The following is a 16,269-nucleotide window of genomic DNA, read 5'->3' as shown; positions in this document are numbered from 1 at the left end:
GAAAGTTGTTTGGAACTTTCTAGGAGGTGACTTTCACTTTCACCAACTTTACTTTCACCTCAAAGGCTAAACTCAATTACTTCCATATAGAATGTGGTTGGATTTTTAATCTCATGATCTTTTCCCTTCATTTTTCTTCCTTCTCCTCTCCTCTTTCTCTCTTGTCCTTTCCACTCTTTCTAACAACTTCTTCCATTCTTTGTTTAACTTCAGTCCCCCATTCCAGTTCATTGTGTCTTCTTCACCTTTCTTCTCTATTTCCTTGGCTTCCTTCCATTTTCTCACTAGCATTCTCTTCTCCCTTCCTATCTGCTTAGCCTCATCCCACTCTATGTCATGTCCTGTTTCTCTCGTGTGTTTAAATATTGCATTTCTCTCTCTCTTAAGTCGTACATCATCCCTATGTTGTTTCAACCTGTCTTTCAGCCTTTTCTTCGTTTCTCCTATGTACACACTCTGACATTCTTTACATTTCACTTCGTAGATAATCCCTTCCTCTTCATCTTCTCTGTTTTCCTTATTCTTCTTAGCATTCCTCGCTATTCCTAAGATGCTTCTCCCTCCCTTCCTGTAAGTTTTAATTCCCGCCTTCCTAAGCACTTTGCATATCTTTTCTGTGGTCTTCCCCATACTCCTTATTCCAAACCTTCTCTCTTTTTCTTTCTCTTCCAATTCTTCCCTGCCCGTTTTCTTCCTTCTTCTGTTTATGTCCAGTCTATCCTGCTTCTCATAGCCATTCTTCTCCAGCTGTTTCCATAGGCTATTTATTTTGCCTTCTTTTTCACATTCTTTCATGCATATATGCTGAGGGGCTCCAAAATTTTAAGAATATCCACCCGTAAAATGACCCCCGATTATCATTTTTGTCTTTGAACAACTTTTAAAACGGTAAAGAATGGTAATTACGAAGTATTTGATTGTGTATTCCGTCCCTTCCCCACCTAAACTGCAGCCATATGTATAATATTCACCATTACCATTACAGCCCCTTCTGGAAAGGAAAAACAAAACCTGCGTACGCTGTTGGAAGTGATCAAAGTTTATCCAGTGTTGAATCCAGCCAGTTTCCTCCGGAGGGGCCTTGAAACTTCACGAATGGGGAATATCATAGGCATCAAATTATAATTCGAATAAAATAATACTAATACAAGCATAAAAAACTTGAATTGTTAAACTGTCCCTCACATCTGATATGTAATTAAATTGAATTAACTGTAATTAAGTTTAATTAACTATCATTTTAAGAATGAGGTGATGAGAATCAATAAAATAATAATATAGTACGCAATAATTTACATTTACAGCAAATTAAGGCGTTTAGGCTTTCTACAGCATATCTGTGGATGACGTCATCAATGAAACGTTTTGTCAGTTCCTCGTCCCCCTCAGCGGTTGACACAAGCTTGAAGCGTATCCTAATCCATTATATTTCTCACTACAGCAGTTAACAAAATGGACAATAATTGAAATGCGTTCATTATTTGACTTTTAATTTTAAAGAGGGTTGAATTTGTGTTCATTACAATAAAAAACTGCATTAAATTAAAATGATTGAAAGAAAATCAAAGTAAAAATGGTTGCAAAATTTCTTAGCTGCTCTGTCACTAACTAACTAACTCTCTAGCCTTCTTAAACCCGAAGGCTTATGGCAGCAGCAGCACAGGCCTTCCATCTGTCCCTATCCTGAGCAAGATCTATATACTCTTTTCCATCCCTGCCGATTTCCTTTGGGTCCATCTCAACGTTGTCCCTCCATCTTCGTCTTGGCCTTCCTACAGGTCTCTTACCATCAGGTTTCCCAACAAGAATCCTGTAAACTCTTCTTTCCTCTCCCATTCGTGCCACATGGCCTGCCCACCTAAGTCTTCTCGATTTAATTATTCTAATAATGTCTGGACAGGAATACAAATTATGCAGTTCCAAATTATGTAACCTTCTCCACTCACCTGTCTCCTCATCAATTTTAGGTCCAAATATTTTCCTAAAAAACTTATTTTGAAATGTTCCTCTTTTAATGTAAGAGACCAAGTTTCGCATCCATATAATACCACAGGCAAAATTCCTGTCTTGTATATTTTAACCTGCTCTGCCAGGCTCCTCAAATTTTAGGGAGAAACTTTTTAATCTCCGGAGGGATCCCCTATGAATTCATCACGAGTTCAGCAAAGATGGCCTCCTAAACATGTTTCCAGTGATCTCAGTATGGTAATAATTAATGAATGCATACTACTGCGGTCGTTTCACGAGCAATACATCCAGTACACATTATGAATGTTAACAAGGATCTCGTGTTTGGGAAGTTAGTGGGGACCATGCAAATGCGTGTATAATTTTTTCCCTTGCTTTCGAAATCTTGCTTCGTCAGATGCTATGAATATACATACACGATTGGTTCAATTTCTCTTGTAAATATTTGCTCTTCAGGGAATGGAAAACACCTTCAGAGTGCATGATAATTGTGCGTTCTGATTTCGTATTGTTGTTGTTAGTATACCCTTCGCATCACTACACTTAGTACGATTTGGTCGTAAGTATACCTGAGTTGTACAGTCGGCGACAAATGTAATAGTAGGCAAGTTGCACGTAGGGCTGTGCGTTATAAATTTGTCGATATCGAAGTGCGATGTCATTGGAGTATCGCTATCGAAAATATCGACGTTGATATCGATATCAACGATAGCTGAAAATATTGATTTGATATGTGTAGGGCTAGGAACTTAATGAAGTATCATTTTTTTTTGCTGGGCCTTGAATACATATCTAATCCGTTTCCCTTCAATAGATGTTATTCAGCGAACAACTTCCCCCAGAATTCATTGCGCGAAAACACGCCCGCCGCCATAATTCCGGCAAACGTTTCGGAGCGTGTTGGAAACGCTGCTTTTGTGGCAGTGATTCAAGGTACAAATATAACGATTATATGCTGAATGTAGTTTTTCACATTTTTCTAAGACACGTAACAATGACCGGAGCATCTAAAACGATGCTATTTGCCACAAAACAACATTGTTGAAAGCTACGTAACATACGAAAAAATACAGGACTATGGAGCCTGTTTCTCGTGGAATCAATCGGGCCTCAGTGCAGTGGCTAATGCTATACCCCTTGTAATCGAAGGATCCAAAATTCTATTTCCGGTGGAGGGAATTTTAAAAATAAATTAAAGTGAATTAAAAACAAACTTTGTCTCGTGAACGTATCATTGTCACTTTTCGTATGTGTATTGAGACAGGCATAGAAGATATACTGAAAAGTGTATACAAATATACGCGTACTGCGAACGCACCCGCTGATTGATAAGCAGTACTTCATTTCAAATTTTCTGTGAACTTTATTATAGATCGTACAGCAACCACACGCGTTGCAAAGCATGCGGATGTGAGGAGTAACACAAAAGTCACATGACGTTAGCCATAAACACAGTACTTGCCTTTCAAATACGATTCATATTTCACCCCGCATTGGAAAAATCACGCCATCTTAACCACCGACGAAACTGTATGAAGGTACACTCAGAGAACTAAATGCATCATATCGATTGATCCGCCAGAATGCATCGATTGATGCACTAAAGTGTGTTTTATGGCTTCTTCAAAGAATCATATTCACATTTCATGCATTTGGGTGCATTTTTGTGTGTCGTGATAGAAACACCAAAGTGCATCATTTGATTCAAGTGAGGATTTATTTCAGTCGAGATGCACTTCAATGCATCAGTTGATGCGTTTTCATGCAGCACAGTGCATATTTTTTGATGATGCACTTAAACGTTTCGTCTGAGCTACTGACAAAAATAATCCTCTGTCATTCTTTTCCTTGAATTATCACCTTCTCAAAGTGTCACTTTAAAAAATAAACTAAATGCAAGTACCGAACACCACCATCAATAAGCTCTGAAGTCAGATTATGGATGTAGGTAATTGTTAAGGTGGTTAGCAACTCTGCTCTCAGTGGAATCCTCGCATCGTCGCGCTGACGGCAGGTTCTACACTGCTGAAGGTCAGAGCTCAAGCTAAACCGAATGACCTGTACTGCATGGAAGGGAGGTTGATAGTTGGGTGTCTTTGGAAAGTCACCCATCGTCGTCGTGAGGAAATTGAGGAGCTACGAATGAGTAGCGTTAGCCGGTCATGGAAACCTTCAAAGACTGGGCATTCGTCGTGCTGACCACACGTCTCCACTTAACTAGTTGGATGATCGCCCACCTCTGCTGAGGAATGTGGGAGTGAGGTAGGTAGGTAGACCCTGGACCATCCATTTCCTTGCATAACTACAGCACGTGCCTGAGTTGACACCTGAAAGCGTTTCCACACCTTGTCCATCTAGCAACTCAGAAGCAGCTCTTTGTCAATGGTTCTGAAACGCCAAGATCTATGGCTGTGGTTTGTGCTGGGATAGAGTGAACGAGGGCCGTCATACCCTGTCACGGACATTAGGTTAATCTATACGATGAGGATCAGTTGATGAAAAAGATGAAGTGATAGGTACAGAAAATCGACCATACGTCGTCCAGAATTTGAATCAAAGATCCCTGGCTACCGTATTCCGTATGGGTACGCTAACCATTTCGCCACAGAGGATATCGCTTATTTTCTCTCGAGTCTAAATGTGACTAACTTTTAATGTGGGCGAGTATCCAGTTAATAGAGTTTATGATGATCCAAAAAATGACTAACACTTTTTATTGCAAACTTTCGTGCAATTGGAGAGAACTAAGAATCACACAACAAGCTCATTTCTCTCGGAAATTGCAGAATTCCGAGTCAAATTGTGCACACTCTGACACAATACTAAATTGCTTTATCTCTTTGGAAGTGTAATCTATTGATATGTAATTTATTTGTGTAGCAACAATCAAAAGTAACCAGTTTCAGGCACTTTGTATTACCATGTTGATGAATGTAACTACTGGTGACATCTATGAGCCAGTCTTGCAAACAGTTCGCTGTTTGAAGTATAAATCGGTAGAAACGCATTCTTCTCTGGCACTATTATTAAAGTAAGAAGGGTTGCCTAGATGAAAGGCGTATCCACATATTTTATTCATTGATTTATCTGGTTTATTTTACTTCGCTTTTCAGCCAATTTTGGTCTAATCGCGAAGTCGATGAAATTGATGAAGGGACACTGACAAAGAACACTCATGCCCACGCCGGGATTCGAACCCGGTACTCGTAGCGTCGCAGCGCATTCACGTATTATATGAACACTTCGTGTGAAAATCCATGTGTAATAGGAACTTACATTATCAACTGGCGAACGTTTGAGTGAATTTCGGTAATTGACATAAAACAGGACAACGGAGTAAATAAGAATAAAAACCCTGAAAAATCATTAAATTTTGTAATGTTTTATTTGTGTTTTTTTATTCGTATTCATCGTACTTTTCTCAAGTGATACTAGTTACGTGTGAATTTACAGATTTATATTTAGCGATCTCAATGTATATTAAATTGTTAATGAATCGGATTCTTTATTTACGAAGTTCATTACCATAAAGTTAAATGAATAATCGAAAAGGATTTTCAAAAACATTAGTAGCAAACTGAGCTATTGTGTTTTAAGTTCACTTTATGTACAGATAAGCTAATCGGGACTGGAGGTACAGTTTAAAGTGGGATCCGAACCCGGGAGCAATTGATTACAAGGCGACGACGCTACCATTACGTCATCAGACCATACGTTTTGTAACAAATAATAGTTTAAAAGTTATATATATGTCTCTGTGTGTGTGTGGGGGGGGGGGTGCGTGTGCGTGTGTCAGAGTTTTAAAGTACAGTGCTTTTGTTTTGGCTCTGGGCCGAGATAGCACGTGAACAACTTTGAGCAACTCTTATAACACAGTTTAGTACTCGTTATGCAATATGAATATAATTGTCTACATGCTAAAGATATGTGCGTAAATATGCGAGACGTTACGGGACGAAAATGCCGGCATGTGCGCCATGTCACGCTCTATCTCGGTCCGGAGGCAAAACGAACGCACTGAATTATCATATGTTTATGCATTTCATAATATTTGTTTTAAAATGTTTGTAACAAACATGCATTTGACGATAATAAATCTTGGTATGTGCAATGTTTTCTCGTTTTTTGGTAATGTAATGTAGTTAATGAAAATATCAAATAACAGTTCTCTTAAAGCAACCTTTCTCGGTGCTCAGGTAAAGTTTAAAATGTTTCTTGTCCATTGGTTCTCGAGATAATCGCGACCAAAGTTACCCCGTAAGCTTACACAGGCTTGAAGATTATGCTCTAATCTTCACCGGGGCATAAGGTCACCTTAAGTAAATTTGGATGAAGCTTACACTCTGAATTCTATCTTCGCAGGTTACGACTGGACACTGTTGCCAGTGACACAGAAATCTGCAGCCAAGAGGAAGCCCCATATCAAGAGGCCAATGAACGCCTTCATGGTGTGGGCCCAAGCAGCGAGGCGGAAGTTGGCTGACCAGTACCCGCAACTTCACAACGCAGAGCTCAGCAAAACGCTTGGGAAGCTTTGGAGGTAAGTGATTGGCTATTTACAGTCTTTACGTACTTCCGGTTGAAGCTACTTAACTTGTAATCTGAGTTTAGCAGGAACAGCCAGCTTGCTATTCATGTAATACGTTTTGTGGGCCATTTTATGTACGCACGGATATTTCATTGCATAATAGGCCTAATATAATATTTACATTCTACAACGTATATTGTGTTTTCAAGACATACGCTTATTATTGACCAAGGGTCATTATTTTAATACATTATATCATAATGTTAAAGTGATGGAGGATATTTATGAAGTGTGTGAAATGAACGACATTTAGGATTTGTCCTGTTAGAATTAGCCGATGTCCGTGGCGGAGTGGTTAGTACAATGCGCTCCGACCCCAGGGATCCCAGGTTCGAATCTCGGCGTGGAATGAGTGTTTTTGTGAGTGTCCCTTCGTCAGTTTCATCAAATCATTATTCATCTTCGCGATTTGTCAAAAGTGGCAGAAAAGCAAAGTAAATCGAACCGAATCAATCAAACAATCCTGTTGATTGATTTGGTGTTTTAAGTCCACTTTATGCACAGTAAGGCTAAAAAAAATTCTCGGGGTGATCTAAGATCGGAATTTTTCCGACCTTGTCCTTGCTTAAAGCGGATCTGGGGTTCTCTCAGCCTCAAATACATGGGCACCTGGGGGCAACCCGGGTGTAGGGTTAAAACGACCAGAGCGTGGTGCTGATCACATCACCTCAAAAAGTGGTCGAGATCGAGAATGTTTGGGGGCTATCTCCAACCCCTACTCCTAAATGTGCCTTCACGGCACGGGGAACTTAATCCCCCCCCCCCCGTTATATACCACTCTCATACCAATTGCCTCACCATCTGAGGTTTCTCCGCAGTCACCTGTCAATCAAGCGACAAATTAAGGGAACGTGTATTTACACAGTTGTTGCTCAGGTGTCGTCCCGTTTGACACGGATGACAAGTGCGGGGGGGGGGGGGGGGGGGGGAGCGGAGGAAAGGCAGTGAAATTCCATAAAACAAGCTGTAAAAGAGTATTCATGGCGGTCCGCTTTCATCTTTGACAGTTTGTTTATGCCCCACTGGCGGCAAAATTATCTGGTTGATCTCTTTGATCAACCATTTGCAAATTAAACATTTCAACCCCCTCCCCCCCTCACGTTAAACTTGCGTTTCCTGTGTTTTTGCGAGGAAAAAAATCGGTGCTTATTTTACATTCAGATGTCGCTTTGAAAAAATCTATTACTATCGTCTTTCACGATGCCTGTTTTGGGATACGTGGGCCTTTGCTTTTTTTTTTTTAGTTTTTGGGGACTATTCTTGACTATTGCCCCCGTATGTGATTCACGGTGTGCAATGCAGAAAGGGAGTATTTATCAAGGTATTATTTATAGAGCTTTCAAATTCTCACCTTACTTGGAACATAGAACCAAAATAGAGTCAAATATCATCAGATATTTAATGGAATGTCTTGTTCCCCATTCGACAGCCTAGTTAAAGAAAACCAAAGTTTAGCATTTTTGTATTGAAGTAGTAATAATGCAACATTAGGGCTGAGCCGATACCGAAGCCGGTACTTGAAAATTGCAATAATTAAAATTTCTTCAAAATACTGATCAATATTGTTGTACAGGGTGACCATAATATTTTGACCCAAAAACGGGACATCCCAAGGAGATCAGTTCCCCCTTCCATTACCTGAAAAATCGGTTAGGCATAGAATAATCATAGAATTATTGTTATTATTAATAAAGGATGGATCAAATAAATAATACATCAAAAACAATAAATGAAATATGATCTCCCATTGTCAAAAGCAGTTAATTATTATACTATCGGTATGATTTACATAGTATTTTTCGTTCTTTCTGATCAGCCTATGATGTTAGTCCTACACTGAAGTTGCCAGAAGTATTTAGTAGAAGAACTAATCTTGAGAGGAGCTTTATTTTTCATCAATCGTTTATAAATCTTCCTGAAAAACTTTCCCCACATATTAAACGCACAACTGTTGATTTTTCTTCTGAGTTTGTGTCCAGACGCATAAAATTTGAATTCTTGTTGCAATTCCGTAAAGAAACTGTATGCTAATTCACTGCTCTACAAATAACGGAACAAATGCAAAACAATACATATTTCTTAGCATGAAATGTGTCTCAAATTTAGACTTGGCTTAGACGGGACTTGACGTATGATCACCCTATTGTTGTGTAAATATTCCTATCCAATTATATGTATCGATTTATGAAAAAAAAAATTGCTTTAGAATATTCATGAATTGCATCAGAATATTAAAATAGATATTTTATCGGTATCGGCTCAACCCTACTTTGAACCGATATTAGTACCTAAGCGTTCCATTGCAAATACATAGATAGTAATGCATCAATTCACCAGTCCCGGGTTCGACACTATTGAGGCACATAGTGGTTCGGATTCCACTTTACACTGTAGGTTCAGTCCCGATCAGCCTTACTGTGCATAAAGTGGACTTGAAACAGCAAATCAATCAATCAATTTACCAATTTTTTCTTTTAAATATAGTCAAAGAATTTCTCTGAAGTATTTAAATATTTTCCAAGTGATCAGCAGAGCACAGTTCGAAGCCGCTGCATAAAAAAATAAAATCACAGATGGCGTGGTGCACGTATATCATTTTCAAGAGCCAAGAATACAATCAAATGAAATGTCAATTACAAAAGTCAAAAGACAACCACAACAAGATTATAATAATTAAAATGTAATCATGTTTTTGAAAGCAGGCAGTGAACAAATATGCCTAAATAACAATTTCTATGAACAGGCGTAAAAGAGTTTCTATAATAAGTTCTGATTACAGATACTGAACTGAACAACAATTACATACAAATGTTTATTGCAGACCTTTTTTTTTAATGTTGTTGACCTTTATCGTAGTAACTGATAACACAGGGCCGCAAATTAAATTCAATTTAATGTTGTTTTTTGTTTAATATGTGAACTTTATTATTTGTGCCATGCTGATCACGAACATGAAATTCGTTTTTCTCTATCACGCAAGGTTTTCTTACAAATCAAATTTCAAAATTTGGGCTTTGTCCAATATTGCATATTGTTTTATTATAATTTTTCTTTTCTTCAATCAGAATAAGTAGCTTATCACACTAAACGCATCAACATGTTTATTTTAAAATGAATATAGACAGACACAAAGGACCCATATAATATAGAAAACGACATTTAGCATTATATAATATACACACAAGAAAATCATTACACAATACATATTTTTCAGTTCTGTTTAGCATGCTTTCTTCTGTAAGCTTTCCTAACTTTCTTGTGATTTTCTTCTGGCGTTTCTCTGTACAAGCGCAACAGTAGTCAGCCATCATGCTAACACACCAATGTCCTTGATACCTTTTCTCCATATCCCTCATGTCCTGATGGAACCGTTCGTATTGTTCCTCTCTTAATTCACCGAGATTTTGTGGAAAGTTATCAAGGTGTGAATGCAAAAAATGTAATTTGAGATTCATGTTGCAACTCAGCTCTTGAAATTTAAGTAACGTATTCTCAACAATTTCTCTGTAATCAGGACTTTTGTGCTTCCGCAAGAAGTTCAACACTACACTTTTAAATGCTGTCCAAGCATCTCTTTCAGCTACAGTCATTGTTTCTTCGAAGTCTTTATCATTAATTAATTTCCTAATGTCTGGTCCAACAAAAACACTTTCTTTCACTTTACCGTACGACAAGGATGGAAATTTGTTGCATATGAACTGGAAACATTGTCCTTCCTTGTTAAGTGCCTTCACAAATTGTTTAATCAGCCCTAATTTGATATGAAGAGGAGGAAGTACAACTTTCTCAGGACTGACTAAATGTTGTTGTACGATGTTCTTTGAACCCGGGCTCAACGTTTTCCGCATTGGCCATTCTTTTCTTTCCCAGTGGTAATATCGTGCCCTACTATCCCACGCACAGATGTAACATGGCATTTTCGTATATCCACATTGTAGTCCAAGTAAAATGCTCAAAACTTTAAGATCACCACACACCAACCAACCATGGTCCTCATATTTAAGAACAAGTTGCACATTGCTGTAGGTTTCTTTTAGTGACACAGAATGAGCAATATTACATATTCCATTATGTAACAGAACAAATTTTAAACTTGTTTTATTCGAGTCAATGAATATCCTCGAATCAGTTCAAAGACAAGGAAAATTTAACTTAGTCAGCAAACCGGACACATCACAACAAAACACGAGAGAATCTTGTTTCGAGAAATAAGGCACAAACTCTTTTTCTCGGTGTCTGTACCAGGAAAATGTTGTTCCATGAGCCAGCAAGTTCTTTTCGTTAAGTCTGGAACCAAGAAGCTCAGCTGATTCTTTAGATAAATTTAGGTCTCTAACTAAATCATTGAGTTCGCTTTGAGTGAACGGTATAGGGTCACGAGATCCGTGAAGGGGGTCATAAATGTCATCTTCCATTTCACTTCCTTCCACTGAATCACTTAGTGAACCAGGATCACTTACACACTCAAGACTTGATGGAGGTGTCGGCACAGGCAAGTCTGGACCGTGCAACACAGGTCTCATTGCAGAGGGAATATTGGGATACACTATCCTCCTCTTGTTTCTAATATTTCGACCTACACTTTCACAGGAACAGAAGTAACAATCATTGCTGTGATCCTGAGGCTCTCTCCACACCATGGGTATTGCAAATGGCATAGATGGCCTTTTTCCCGTGCTCCAGTTTCGTAAAGATTCCACACATGATCTACATACCTTGTCTGGGGCCCACGATTTATCTTGATCTCCAAGTTTCATTTTAAAGTATGCGTAATATGATGTTCTTACAAAATCTGTAATTTCCTGTCTCTGTACCCGGGGAACAAATTCACCGTAGATGTAGCAAATCATATCTGGGCTATTCAACCACGAGATGCCATGGCCATACCATGCAAATTAGGACTTTTGAGAGTTACATATAAAATTAATTTCAAATGATATATCAATGTGTTACCTAGTATTATTTTCAGCATTTAGGCAAGAAACATATTAATTAATTTAAATAAAACAAAACTTCTCTGTATTTAAAGCTTGTTGGTCTTTATTACTTGATGAATAATTTTGACATCTAGCGACAATCACTTCAATTGCACTGAAACGTGCATACCTCAACCCACATATAAAAATCGTGAATTGTAAAAAATTCTTGCGTGATGTGAGAAAACTAATGCCAGTTTCAGCATCAGCAAGTTCAAATGCATGTAAAACACCTAAAATTATAAAAACAACAGAACCCATGCGGCCCTGTGTAATTAGGCTAAGGATCGACATGCACTAAAAACTCTTAAAAGAGCAGGCAAAAGGCACCGAAAAAAATACAAAACAGGCACTGAAATTGATCGACATCAACAGATTTTTCATTTTCCAGTATTAGGCACTTAAAAAACACACCTTCTAAATAGGCTTTTACGAATGAAACAGCCAGCAACAGATAAAAAAAATGATGTATTCTTTTCAGAAATGGCTTGAAATGCATTTTAAACTCAACAGCCTACACTTTCCGGATAGAAAACAACAATTAAGGCATTTTAGGGTGCACAGTGAGCTCGCATCCAACCCCAATCAACACCTCTCACTCACTAACATACGTGATAGAGCAGCCTACGGCTCAACCTCGCCCGCTAAATAAAGGAATTATTATTATTATTATTAAATGTTCTCCATGAAGGAAGCACCGGAGGCAAAAATTGATCCATTAGGACTCCCCATGAAATTGTCTGGAAACACCATCAAAATTTAAAAAAATACCCACTCACCCCTTTTTTAAGGGTGCAAATGCCCTTTCTGACTTCCCTAGCAAGGCCCGTTCACAAGGGCAAAAAATCCTACATTGTTTCTCACAGATCAATAACACATAGATGAATCAATAAGAGTGACATCTATATGTACAGCGATTTCCAGATGTAGATATTGGCACTCATACTACATCGTGGCTGTTTTAATAAAATGTTTAGAGGTGTAACAATTATTTCAGATATGACTGACTGGCGCCTTGGAGGCAAATTGCACTTATACAACCTAACTTCCCTGTCAGTGCTACCACCTAGCGACGCGGTCTGGAACTCGTCTCGCAGACATGTGGCGTACCCCAGCCTGGCCTACATATCCCGTAAGTTTCATCGCTCTGTCACTTTTTTCCGCTTTTTCACGGCATTAATCCGGTTATTTATTGACTGTACCAAATAAAAACAAATATGACTGCTTGTTTCATCTTAGTGTGATAGTAACTCGGGTTATTTTATAAGTATAGTATCTCTCCAACTACAAGTACCCCTAATTTATTTTATGTAAGTATTGATGAAAATTTCAACCTGTTCAAGCGGCTCCGGCGCCCACCCAACGTCGTATAAAGTGGATATCTGGAGGAAACTCTGGGGGGTAAAGGCGGCCAGGGGCGTGGTGCTAATCACATCACCCCCAGCTCGGCCGAGATCAGGAAAGTGTGGGGCCATTACCCCACACCCCGTATACGCCTTCATAGCGTGGTGCATAGCACTTTTTTTTAACTTTAAGTATTGATAAAAAATGCATTACACCTCAAATTTGGAGCTTATTCAGGGAGAATCAAAATGCTAAGGGGTTGTTAACATTATCATTCTAAAGGTGCATGTAGCACGTGCCATGCTATGGAGACACATTTAGGGATTTGTATCAAAATTCATTAAATATTACGTATACAAATCAAGGTTTAACGGGAATAAAATGTTTTTCTGTTTAATAAGCAATTCGCAATGGCGAAGCGTATACCACCTCAAAAAAAAAAAAAAACACCCCTCGAAAATCAAGAGAAGTGCAATTTTTGGCAGTCTTCTACACGGTCAAAAATGGCGTTTTTTGAGTCAGAAATACTCCAACAGACCCCGAAGGTCGATCATATTTCATGCAGACACAAACATTTCTCCAGGGGTCCCGGGATTGAATCCCGGCCTGGGCAAAGATGTACTGAATGGAACAGTAACATTAGCATGTCCACTTTTTTTTCTAGTTACATTTGACATTAATTCATTCTCAAACTATTTTCATATTCTCTCTTAATCGACTTGCACCTGTTCCAAATTTCACACATACGTAATACCGGTAATACATGGACGCATTGGGTAAGACGCTTCATGATTTTTGAAAAAAAAAAAGCTTTATTTATAAAGTACAATTTAAAACTTTACTTTCATGGTAATATATATATATATATATATATATATATATATATATATATATATCGAAAAATAAAGTAAGCAGACTCGTGCATTCTTCGTAATTTCCTTGCTGAATTACAGTGTTATATCCCCCATACCAATCTTCTGTCAATTACGTTTTCCCTGATTTATTAACAAATTTCATTTTGTTGATTCCACGGGGTGGAAACACATGAAAACTTTTAATTTGTTCTTACCCATAAAACGATTTAGAGCAAAAAAAAAACCTGAACAGTAGACCTTACTCTCTCGCATATTCCCCATGCTTTAAACGACTTCAACACAACGTATCCTACTTAGAGTACTTCCTAAAAATCCCACCAGATGGCATATCGGTTAATTTTAATCGCGAACAAATTTGATAACATATTTTCTTCCGGTTCGAAGACATCTGTGCGTATGCTCAAGCACTATATCCCCCCACCACTGAATAGTTGGCATTGGCAATAATCGAATTATCGTTAAGTTTATGGAAAATAAAGTTCCCAAAAGTGCATTTTCTTTTCTTACTTCGTGGAAGGTGTATCATTAAAAATATGACCTTGTATGTCATTTGTGTGATGTGACTCGCCCATCAATGTGAAAGCTCATGGAATCATCTGTAAATGTAGATATTCTACTTCATATATATATATATATATCTATGTTTAGCTATAAACTATATACGGAAACAAATTAAATACAATCAAAATATACCGTATATGCTCATTGAAGTAAATTATACATGATAGTCATTTCTACTAAAATTTTGGTAAATGAATATAATAGCAATTTAGATAGAAAAACTTAGAAAGAAATATGAATCATAGCTGTTACGAGTTATACATCAGTACTGCCATCTACTGACATATTCATCACTATGAAAAAAATTGCAAAATTTCCCAGAAATTGCATGCCTTTCACAGTGCGCTATTTCATTTGTTGCAGGTTCATTCGTGACTAACATCCAACTATCCTACACGATATCAATTTTGTATCCATATTTTTGGAATAATCTAGAAACAGCGAAAACATGATATCGTTCTGAAAACCAGAGAGCAGTGCTGAAAACTGTGTTTTAATATACCAAGTGGGTCTCGATCTAAAAATCACATTTTTACGCAGAGTGAAATAAAAAGGTCGTGATATCCTTACCTGATCTAGTACCCCCGAAATAAAAATGGTTTCTATATGAATATCAAGAAATGACCAAGGGTAATATCCCCCCCCCCCATATCACAACCTTGCAACCAGTGGCGGCGATTATTGGGGGCGAGGGGGGCAATTGCCCCCCCCACCAACTTTTTGCCACTTTTTCTCCCTCACTATGCTAAACTTTATCTACCAAAGGAAAGTAAACTGTCCTTGCCCCCCTCCCCCCAGTTTTGGAACCCAATCGCCGCCATTGCTTGCAACCAAGGTGGATTAATTTAAACCAGGTGATTTTTTTTTTAATCACTGATCTAAATCACTTTAAATAAAAAAAAATATAGAATAATGTACAAAGGATTTTGTAGATATCGGAATAACTTTTTGTGAAAGTACATTAATCTTGTAATCCTTTAATGGTGATTATTAGGCTCTAAGAAAGAAAAAGGAATGAAAAATAGTGTCATTATCATTAAACTGTAAATAAATATGGCGGCTGATATTTTGCAAACTATCATTTAAAAAAATGCCCAAATTCAGCTAGAAATACAATAAAAATATTTTAAGTTACAATTATAGAGTACATCCAGAATGTTTTATTTTCACTGGAAGAAAAGTTACTGAAATTTTTATAGTTTCATTAACACACTCCACACACATTTCCATAGTAGGTTGTTCATATATACAGTATTATAAACAGAAAAAATGTATACTTACATATATTCTTTTATTTTACAGGACCGTTTACTAGAAAAAAGCCTTTCTATAAAAAAAAATGTATGTATGTGTATGGTGCCAAAACCATACAATTTTTTTTTAAATCGATTTAAATAAAAGAATCATCAAAAATATTATTTTTTAAAATAAAAATCATGATTTTTATCCACCCTGCTTGCAACTAAACGATTTCAACTGCGCATGCGCGTTCATGTAAAATACCGCATTGCAGAAGCATGTTATGGTTGCTTATGGTTGGAAGCTAACTTGTTTGAACTAAATTTGTGCTGATATACCGGCTGGTCATAATGGGCCTGATCAAAGCAAACTATTGTAGGTGGCAGCAGCCCTGTTCTGTCCCCATGCTTTTGATGGGCATTTGTTCTCCCATTTAAATACATGGGCAATTTGATGCTGAACGTGCTGCTATTACATTAAATTGCAAGTTTAATTTCATTTTAACCTCAGAAATTATGTCGGAACATGATAGATAAATAATCAATGCTGTGAAACTAAGAATTTTAATAAAACAATCGTCAACAACATTAAAGATATCGGAACTCAAAAAAGCCTTAAAATTTGCACAGCACTTGTTAATGTCATTTGCAATTCTCACAGTTTCAGTGCTTTATTGTTGTGAAACCGATAAAGAATAGTACATAATAATCCCGCGCGA

General features: G+C 37.6%; 1 protein-coding gene across 2 annotated transcripts in view; it reads left to right on the top strand.

Moving 5' to 3' along the window:
* LOC145999421 (transcription factor SOX-10-like) overlaps window positions 1-16,269 on the top strand; it is a 233,364-nt gene that overhangs the window by 150,037 nt on the left and 67,058 nt on the right. For both annotated transcript variants that reach the window (XM_083136377.1, XM_083136376.1), the window contains exon 2: window positions 6,331-6,508. In XM_083136377.1, the coding sequence (XP_082992503.1) occupies window positions 6,331-6,508 (178 nt within the window). The remainder of the gene's footprint in view (window positions 1-6,330; window positions 6,509-16,269) is intronic.

The sequence above is a fragment of the Lepisma saccharinum genome, chromosome 15 (genome assembly GCF_977018435.1).
Source record: "Lepisma saccharinum chromosome 15, izLepSacc3.1, whole genome shotgun sequence".
Lineage (NCBI taxonomy): Eukaryota > Metazoa > Arthropoda > Insecta > Zygentoma > Lepismatidae > Lepisma > Lepisma saccharinum.
Note: the sequence above shows the minus strand (reverse complement) of the source record. Positions and strands in the feature narration are given on the sequence as shown.